The 9,903-nt window shown below is 40.6% G+C and overlaps 1 protein-coding gene across 3 annotated transcripts; it reads right to left on the bottom strand.

The window, feature by feature from the left end:
- Positions 1 to 367: 367 nt before the first annotated feature.
- On the bottom strand, positions 368 to 9,592 carry dync1li1 (dynein, cytoplasmic 1, light intermediate chain 1). 3 transcript variants are annotated; one of them, XM_057354335.1, is made up of 14 exons: positions 9,457 to 9,592; positions 9,165 to 9,238; positions 8,183 to 8,299; positions 7,628 to 7,858; positions 7,302 to 7,462; positions 6,864 to 6,957; positions 6,495 to 6,630; positions 6,090 to 6,201; positions 5,957 to 6,016; positions 5,653 to 5,697; positions 5,283 to 5,403; positions 4,572 to 4,703; positions 4,156 to 4,174; positions 924 to 1,038 (listed from the first exon to the last, which is right to left on the bottom strand). In XM_057354335.1, the coding sequence occupies exons 1-13, from the start codon at positions 9,558 to 9,560 to the stop codon at positions 4,167 to 4,169; spliced, it is 1,395 nt and encodes a 464-aa protein (XP_057210318.1). In that variant the 5' UTR covers positions 9,561 to 9,592; the 3' UTR covers positions 924 to 1,038; positions 4,156 to 4,166. The 3 variants fall into 3 exon arrangements, with proteins under 3 accessions (XP_057210315.1, XP_057210316.1, XP_057210318.1); XM_057354332.1 differs by lacking the exon at positions 4,156 to 4,174 and having other exon boundaries at positions 368 to 1,038; positions 9,457 to 9,591; XM_057354333.1 differs by lacking the exon at positions 4,156 to 4,174 and having other exon boundaries at positions 368 to 1,038; positions 5,313 to 5,403; positions 9,457 to 9,591.
- Positions 9,593 to 9,903: the final 311 nt, after the last annotated feature.

Below are 9,903 nucleotides of genomic sequence, written 5' to 3'. Positions count from 1 at the left end.
TCTGGGGCACCATTGACTACCATAGTATTTTCTTCCCTACCATGGAAGTCAATAGTGCCCCAGAACTGTTTGCCAAGCATTCTTCCAAATATCTTTGCGTTCAGCAGAACAACAAAATTTACAATTTATACAGGTTCAGAACTACTTGAGAGTGGGTAAATGATGACAGAATTTTCATTTTTGGGTGAACTATCCCTTTAAGATTCAAAGCATTAAAACAGCATACATGCGACATAAGGGAGTAAAAAAAAAAGAATGGTCATTTTTGGGTGAACTATCCCTTAAAGAGTGCTAAAAACTACCATTTTATGAAAACAAGGGGATCACACCCAACACATTGTTTGATCATGTCTCTCACTACTGTGACTGAAATGTGATGCTTCCCTTTATTTTTTGTTCAGATGAGGCATAATAAGACGTTTAGAAAAGTAAACATGTGCGTTTGTTTGTCAGAAGCCGAGTGACATTCACGGTAGACGTACAAGGTTCTTCTCTTACAGGAAGACAATTACAACCGAAAGCTGAAGAATCTAACTCGCATACATATAAACAAATGTCATAACCCCCCTTTACTTTCTAATCTGACTTCGCTCTACATCCTAATTCCTAAGTCTCTCTGTTAGTGTCCAACACTGATCTAGTGTCCTTCATTTCTACATCAGTCCTCATTCTGTATGTCTCTGTGTTTTACAGAATCATCCGCTGTACATGTGCGCGTATTGTGTGGAGACAGATGTAGCATCTTCATTTGCCCAACATGCAACTTCAAGTCACTGGCCTTACAAGGAATAAACGGGAATAAATCCCTCTCTGAACAAGAGCAAGAAAAGGGCGAGGGAGAGGAAGGGAGGAGAGGTGGCAGGGGGGCGGAGAGAGCAGTGTATGTGGAGGGGCTTGATAGTAAATAGACCCCGCCTCTTGTTCAGGATTCATCGTTTTCAGCAGGGGGCGTGGTGGCGTTAGGGGCTGAGTCCAGGTCAGATTTGTTGGAGATCCGGTCCAGCTCAGCCTGGACGTCTGTCAACCCCAATTTGGAGCCTGTGAACACCAAGATGCAGAGCAAATCAGTATGTGTCTTACAGTCGCTTTTCACCAACCAAAATGACTGACCAGCTGTTTGTTAACTGGAAGCGGTATTAAAGAGACAGTTCAGCCAAAAATGAACATTCTTACATCATTTACTCACTCTCATGTCATTCCAAATCTGTATGACTTACTTTCGTCTGCAGAACACAAAATATATTTTAAGGAACGTTGGTAACCAAACAACATCAGCCTCAATTGACTTGCACACAAAACCACTGAGACATTTCTCAAAACATCTTTTTGTGCACAGATCATATACAGGTTTTGAATGACATGGGGGCAAATAAATGAGAGAATTTTTATTTTGGGGTGAACTGTCCCTTTAAACAAAGTCAGTATTTCAAAAGCAGTAGTACAAATACATATAAACTGAAGTCAAAGCTTTAGCGTGTCAGTGTTTGTGAGTCAACAATTTAGTAGAAGAGTGAGTGGGGAGAAAAAATGAGAACCATTGCATCTTTCTTTTTAATTTTAGGCCAAAAGATCAGCGACTGGAATAACTTATATTTAAAAAAGATGATTTTTGGAGCAAAGTAAGATGGAATAAAAGAATACTCTAAAAAGTGTTAATGGATCTGCACACGCATACGGACTCACGCATTCGTTGTGTTAATGACATGAAGTGCTTTAGAAAATGTAGGAAACATACAAACATGCAAGAGACTCCTAATTCAGTATTTGTAAAAGGTTTTGAAAGGTACAATCCACAATACTTTTACAATGTAAATTCAAAAACTATTGCTGATGCTAAATACAAAAGTTTGCAAGACTGTTGAGAGGTATACACTACAGGGTGACACAGGAGTGGATTTTCAAACCTGTCCCATCCCACTCCCACAAAAAAAATCCTATCCCATCCCAATCCCGTGAAATAACTGGGGAAAACTCCTGTCCCGTCCCAAACCCAGAAGAATACCTCCCACTCCCGTGTTGTTGTTTTTTTTTTTTGCCGGAATCTGTCAGTTACAGTAAACAATGCAGTACAGATCACAACATTCCTTGTGTCAATGCCCGGCCTGTCACTGTACACGCACACACTCGCAGCCCAAACTGTGTGCAGTAATAGCGAACGTTCTAAAACAGGTCGCACCACAACAAAACGGGCACTCGCACAAATGCTCCCAAATATGTTTTGAGGACGCTCAGGCTAAATTTCGGGAGCATACGCGACCATTGTGGCCGAATTGATCAATGAGCCCTGTCAGCGCCGGCGATTGATCAAGCGCAGAGAGTTCCAATGTTCAAATTGGAAGAGAGCGCTCAGCTCATCATAGCACTTTTTACTGTCCAATCACAGTGCAGCAGAGACGGAAAAAATACCACACCAACCAATCGACGCATTGTACTTGTACAGCTGCATGTCTTTATATAAAGCATTGTATCGTAGTTCCTCGGCTTAAACGCTGTCAAATGAGCCTTCCGTTTTCAGCTGCGTAAAAACGATTCCCACTCCCGCTGAATTTTTTTCCTGTCCCGTCCCAATCCCATGATGAATAGTGATTGTTTCCCTGCGGGATGCAGGATTCCTGCGGGATGCAGGATTCCCGAAAAAATGTCAGCCTCTAGTATACACCATCTCGCCTCTAGTATGCACCATCTCGCCTCTAGTATGCACCATCTCGCCTCTAGTATGCACCATCTCGCCTCTGCCAATAATAGCGATAGCAAACAGCCTTGGAATGTTTGTGGATTGCACCTTGAAAGAATTAGTTCACTAAACCCTAGTTAGCCAAATATATCCACTATTACTGTATATCAAAATCCCTTGTGATTGACATTGTTGTATAAAATCAAGTGTCATACTCTCCAACCCGAGTATGAATTACAAAGGAGCGAGCATGCAAGTTAAAGACACTTGGTCAGGGATATTTAACTCCAGTTCTGAAGGGCGACTGTCCTGACAAGTTTAGTTCAAACACTAATCAAACACATTTATCAAGGGCTTCAGGATAGAAGACATACATAGACGCCGCCCTATTGGGGAGGGGAAGGCAAGACATAAACTTTAATACATACATACAAGACACATCAGGCATAAACACATACAAGTCAACAAGGGAGCTGCAGTTTTTCTGGACGAAAAACAGAATAAGCGTTCACTTGTATACGTTTACAGGGCAGTCTCGCCCTCCCCAATATGGCGGCAGCGCTGACACGTCACAGCAACAGGACAAAGCATTCGTTGCTGCGTCTATGTATACATATATATATATATATATATATATAGCCTATAGGCTATCTATGTTCAGAATTTATTTGATTTAGGTCGGAGCTAAACTCTGCAGGACAGTGGCTCTTTCGAAGTGCCAACAAGGAAGGTGTTGTATAATAGACAGACTGTACAAGAGACAAACATGCATGATGTATGTAACTTATATGTGTGCTGGAAGAGCCATGCTGACAGATGTTAATTGTAGGGAATACAGAACTGGTTAGAGAGACATTTTGGATGCAAGCGATGGAGTGTTGCATGGACACACACCTTAACGTGGCCAACATCCCCTTGCTAACACACATGATAGAAGACAGTTTAAAGGGGTTAAAAATGATGGCTGATGGGCAAAGTGCACACTACTTCAGCATAAATGTTGTTGCTCACTCACTCATTCATACGTACACATGAAAGGAAGAGGGTCATTTGTAAGAAAAAAACAGCACATGTACAGCAAACTTAAGGGATACATTGATCTTTGGAGAGGATACTGGGGTCAATGAGGTACTTTACCTTTAATACACTCCCATAAAATCAAGCTGCATTATGGGTTCAAAAACAAATGTAGATGCAAAAGCAAAATATGACAGAGACGGTGGAGCTAAAATCAGATCTCAGATCTATGCGAGACTGTATAACGGTGTTAGTCTTCGAACATGCAATATAAATAATGTTTGCATGTAAACTAGTTCCTATAACGTCTTCTGTTATTAGTGTTAATACTCATCTGCTAGGCACAGCATGAACAATGAGGGTGACAGAACGTCAGCTTGGATGGTTAGCAGGGGTGACTGTGCTTTTCAAGAGTTTTAGCTGCACATGCAGAGATAATCAAATATATATTTATTTTATTTTACCGTCACTGATGTCAAAGATCTGGGATGGGGATAAATGTGGAAGAGGGAAAAAAATGAAAAGGACAATTTAAAAAATGATAACAAACAGGGAAAACAGAGGGCAAAGGTAAGTGACCTCACGAATGTACAACATGGAAAAAAGATATTTGAAGTGTTTTCAAATTGAGAATAAAACTTGAAGAAAGTCTGTTTTTTTAGCTAATTGCAAACTTTTATAAAGCTCAGCATTTTTTCACATGTTGATTGTCTGACTTTTAAGGATGCTGATGTTAAAAACAGTGGAGTTGTGTCTTGTAGAAAGTTGAATTATGAACCTTACGCCGCACAATTCAAAACACTTCAAATCCACTCTGAGAGCCGGCACGGATACCAATGAAGAAATGAATGTGTGAAAGCATCCCAGAGAATCGTCTCACCTGACTTGCGGACTGTTCCCGGTGTGTTACCCCCTCCCCCTGTGGGCTGAGCGCCCGGGCTAGGCGAGCCTGCTTTCTTAGTCAGCAGACTGTTGAAGAAGTTGGCCAGCACGCCCTCGCTGGTCTGACCGCCTGCCACATGAAGAAACAACACAATTAGCACAATCATACAGGTTAAGACAAGCTTAACACCCATTAAATAAAACAAAGTCTCAGATTAGCACAAACTACTAAAACCCTGAACTGGAATTAAAAACATGCTGAAAGACAGTCGAGATGAAAGTCTGAGCGAGAAATTGAACATGGATAAACAAGGAAAACGTCCAAAGCCACTCTAAAACCAACAAGCTCTTAATCCTCTTCAAACATGGGCAGCAATTTTCTTATAATCTAAACCCACGAAAGTTAAGTATTTCTCATCTGCATATACGACTAAAAATAGTAAATTCATTATTGTGGCCCCTCTATATTTACACAAAAAGACATGAAAGAAAATGGTACGCAGGTTATATTGTTGTCAAGATGAGTGGGTGTTAAAAACCAGATCCAGAGAGAAATAAATCCCCAGGAAGGAGGAGGAAGAAGTGTGATTCCAAAGCTGTTGCTCCCAGTAGTTGGAAAGCGGAAGATGCAGCCCCGGTGAGAAAGTGAAGGAAAGGATGGATAAGGAGAAAGATGCAGACGTCCTGCACACGTCGCTCTCATACACACCTTTCATGTTGGGATCAATCTTCTTGGTACCTGATTGCATGGGCATGACGTTAGCCACGTTGGCCGCAGCTGAACGGTTGGTCGTCCTTGGTGAGCCTGTGGGGGCTCTGTTTGTTGGGTCCTGTTAAACACACAGAAAAATGTTTTAGAATTACTTACTAAAAAAATCGAAACAATTTTAAAGCTGAGTGTATCTTTAAACATACAGAATTATACAATTTCATAATAGATTTTTTTTTTTAATTTCAATTTGGTTTTAAATGCATATATGTTTCAAAAATTCATATGTATTTCATGATTGCAAGTTATTTGCAAGATGTTAGGATAAAATAGTTTGGGTTGAAATGTTGTATGTACTGTAGACACTCACCACTGGTCTTCCTGCAGTGACTGGAGGCTGTTTGGCTAAGAGAGACTGAGAAAGAAAAATATTTTTCACTTTTTATGTCTCATTCTTGACTCTTCTGGTTACCCAAGATTAGCAAAGATTCCCAGTGAATCTCGATTTTACCAAGCACAGTTTTATTCAGGAAAATTTAATCTATGGGTTTTGTTTTTGTGGTCAATTAAAATCTTGTAAAAAGGTTACATAGCTAAGAAGAACTAAGTTATATCACCCAAAACGTGGGAAACTGTTCATAATACTATGCATACATAAAACACTGCAACATTACCTGCAACTTTACTAGAAATACTTGGTCATCTTCAGCTTGAACTTCCTTCTCATGTACAAACTGGAAAGCAATGCCAGACATTAGTGCTTGTACATTAAAAGAGGTTCTACTAAGAAACGTTTGGAGTACTTACCTTTCTAACTGGAGGTTTCACTATTACATCTTCAAAGTTGTCATCTGCTTTTAATGTCTGGAAATTTTCATGCAAGATGGCAATCTTTTTTTCATTGTCCCATCCTGATGGACTGAAAGTGAGAGACAAACATCTCAAAAACACCATTTAAACGTTAGCACCTTCATGCATTGTTCCTTTAAATCACGGTTTTCCTTCATTTTCCTTCCAGGACCCAACATGTATATACATACAGAAAAATATATAGAAAAATTATTTCTCAATGTAATTTGTAATAGAAATGTCATTGCAAATAAAAAATGTATGGTAAGACATAAAAACAATTGTTTTATTTGATAGTCAAGAGACCCACAGTTTACTCTTCTAGTATAAGCTGCACCTGTAGCTCTGCCACCAAGCACTTACATAAACACTGAGTCTTTCTCCACCACCTGAGCTGGGATGTCGAAGGGAAAGCCGTATAACCTGTGAACGAGATATTTATATAACAAGTCTAGATTTTTGTTCTCCTTCATGGATGTGTAGAGTAGTGCTGCCCCATCTGAAACACCACTTGTAAAGGAGAACACATTGAGACCATACAAGCATAAATACCTCTCTCCAATATTATTCTCTACTTGATTTTTGAAAGGCAGCCATTTTGGCTCTGGTGATTTCATTTTTATTCAGCTGCTAAACAAGAGATTACGGGGCAACTCTTTGACCAGTGCTGCCCCTTCAGACACACACAAAACCCATGATACTCTTATGCAAATAACTGATGTTTAAGGATACACTGCAGACAGAAGCGCCGGACGTGAGACTGGATGAAATCTAAGTGCTCGTCTTTATAATCGTGCTCCTTCTCCAAAGTGCTGATCGCATCACACTGCAGAGAGAGAGTGAGTGAGAGAGAGAGAGGTTAATTATTTTGTACCTGGATATATTTGCAATTCGCTTCGGATAAAAGTGTTTGACTTTTTTTATTTGGGGCTTCCAGCACAACCAAAAACCAACTTTGTAAATATCAATCCAAAACCGTAAATAACAGTAGTGGTCAAAAGTGGCATATTTGTACAATATTTTCTGTTAATGCCAACTCAAGTCCAACACCACACCACCTTATGTACTTTTGACCACTACTGTAAAAATATTTATTAAAACCCACATTGCTGTTGAAAACTCATTTTAATGAAGCATCGCAACACAAGTTAATTGATGTAACTGACGTACCTTATTGCAGACCACCACTATAGTCAGGCCCAGGTTGTTTGTAAGTGTGTTGTCCCCCAGGGGCAGCAGGACGCTCTCTTCCTCCGATTCAGGATTCCTTCTCTGGGGCACACCGTCCAGATCACTTCCTGGTTCCACATACTCCTGGAACTGTTTGACCGCTGCGTACACACAGTCACATTCAACCAGAGTAATTTAATATCCTCAATGCACTGCAAACTCATTCAAGCAAGAGGAATAAATGTCATACAACACAGCCTGCAGAGACTCGCAGTCTCAGAGGTCGAAAAGCATCCCCAAGATCATGCAAAACACACACAACTCACATCTGTGCTCCAGCTCTCTCATGGTTTCAGGAGGTACTCTGAGTTTGTCCAGGTAATCCCTCACCACACTGCCCCATTTCTGCAGCGAATCGAGGGCCAGCCACGGCCGAGAGAGATCCACCACAAACAGAACCAGCGAGTCCGCAAGGTTCTCTGTCGACACGGCGAACTTCTGCAGGCCTTTGTGATAGAGGTCTCCGTCAAGCACCCACGCGTTACACCGTGCATGATCTGTCGAAAGACAGCAGGGACTGGTGAGAGGTCTCTGTGGATTTTGCATGCCATTATTGAATTTAATGCTGTTTGCACCAAGTGTGAAGTGTGAAACACATTGCAACTACTGACAAGGATAGCAAAGCTTGACAGGTTGGCAAAAATGTTTTCCAAAAAATAACAAAACAGCAGTAAAAACTGTTTGAGTTATTAATTATAGGTAATTACAGTCGGTTATTTCATACTATTCCTTAAAATGGTTATATACACTTAAAGATGGACACTGCCAACCAGGTGTGTATTGTGTATTGAAGTGTTTGTTTGAAAGCTTTTAATTCTCACCATCAATGTCATCATCATGAACACTGAAATACATGTACTCTAAACCCCGCCCCTTCATGTACTCCTCTACACCTTGTAGTTTGGCCACAAGGGTGGTCTTGCCAGAACCCACCTCACCTGTAAAACAAGCCATAAGCACACAAGTAGAGACATTTGGACCCTGGAAAACATACATACTGTAGGCATCATATGTTACAATAACAAAACAAAAAACACACAGCAAAACAACCGATTTGTTACAAACTGGAAATTCATGTTTTGTATGCATAACAAATACATAACATAAAACAAAGATAAAATGATCACAATTTTTTTAATTCTCCAAATAGATCACTCTACAATAACATTCAAAACAAGCTTACATGACATTTAGTCATTTCAGATGTCTTATGAGTAATTCTTCCATTGAGGAAGTAAACGTCAGATAGTCGGTCTCAATACATACTTAGCTGCCTAACAAGTCAGCATTTTAGGCATCATGTACGACCGGACATGCATCATTAATATCTTAACGCCGTGCCGTGCTGTCTTGGTAGGCAGCTCACTTGATTTTGGGCCACACGGCCCTTCGTAAAAAATTCGGATTATCCAACGCATTGAACAAAACCTAAAAAGCTGAACTACAAGCAAATCTTTAAAATGAAACTAATTACTTAACTTAAACAAAACAAAAAACAAATAGCATTTCCGCTTCAAGCTCTATGTGTCTATCACCACGCGCACTGAGGATGACGGCTACTACTGTAGACAATGACGTGCGCTCAGTCGAGCCCTCAAAAATAACAATAACAGCACACTTAAAAATCACATCAGTGCACACATTCACGCTTCAACAGAGTCATCGGTCTTTGCAAACCCTTGCATTTACTCCATAGCACATGTCATTTAATAGCAATGAAACAACGGATGCAGATCCGCATGATGTAGCGACAACAGCAGACATGAAACAGCATTTATGTATGATAGAGTGAAAAACACCCACCCATAACCACCACATTCTTTCCCGACGGCAATTTTGACCGGGATCGCGTCGATACCTCACTCAATATCGATGACCTGGACGTAGAGAGTGGCGTTAGCTTTTAAATCCACACATCTAAACACAATAAGCATCAATGCGATCATTGAATCAGGCTGGCCTCTGTACCTGCCCGGCTGGGGTAATTTGCAAGTTAGCGGCTAACAACTGTCACATGCGGCTTAGGGCCACTTAAAGGCACGTTGAGCGCATATATGTGAGATTTAATGGGGGGGTAAGAACCGGTAAGGCCTACCATAAATTCTGCCCGTCATCATCCTCGGGATTTTGGCTTTCGGAAGTGCTGTTATTTACATTTGTGCTAACCGACAGGAGTGTATTTCTGCCCGTAGTCGCCATCTTCGCAGGCTTGAGTGACACCCCTGAATGAGCCCCGGATGTGTCGCACAGAACCGAGCACTGCTTTTCTGCTGGGCGTGGACCGATGTGAGCCGCAATCACAGCCCAAATTCTAGTTTAGGATATTAATAGCAACGTAAAGTAAGATTTGCTGTACTCGGAGTATTATTTTAATTTCATTTTTGAAACCATGCATCCAGGGGACGAATAGAACAATCATACTCGGATATCCAAGAAAGAAACCCTGCTAAAAACAATACAAATTCTATCCATTACAAATATAATTTTATTAACATTACAGTACCTATACAATATATCTTTATTTGGTGTGTATGTGGACTCA

This window comes from Triplophysa rosa, linkage group LG16, assembly GCF_024868665.1.
Source record: "Triplophysa rosa linkage group LG16, Trosa_1v2, whole genome shotgun sequence".
In the NCBI taxonomy this organism is placed as follows: domain Eukaryota; kingdom Metazoa; phylum Chordata; class Actinopteri; order Cypriniformes; family Nemacheilidae; genus Triplophysa; species Triplophysa rosa.
Note: the sequence above shows the minus strand (reverse complement) of the source record. Positions and strands in the feature narration are given on the sequence as shown.

Bases quoted from the DNA above. Each gene is read 5' to 3' on its own strand.
- dync1li1 (XM_057354332.1), bottom strand. From the start codon at position 9,560: ATGGCGACTACGGGCAGAAATACACTCCTGTCGGTTAGCACAAATGTA. The intron at 5,404-5,652 runs GTGAGTGTCTAC...TGTGTTTAACAG, and splicing joins TCACTGCAGGAAGACCAGTG to GACCCAACAAACAGAGCCCC. The intron at 4,704-5,282 runs GTGTGTATGAGA...TTCATGTGGCAG, and splicing joins GATTGATCCCAACATGAAAG to GCGGTCAGACCAGCGAGGGC.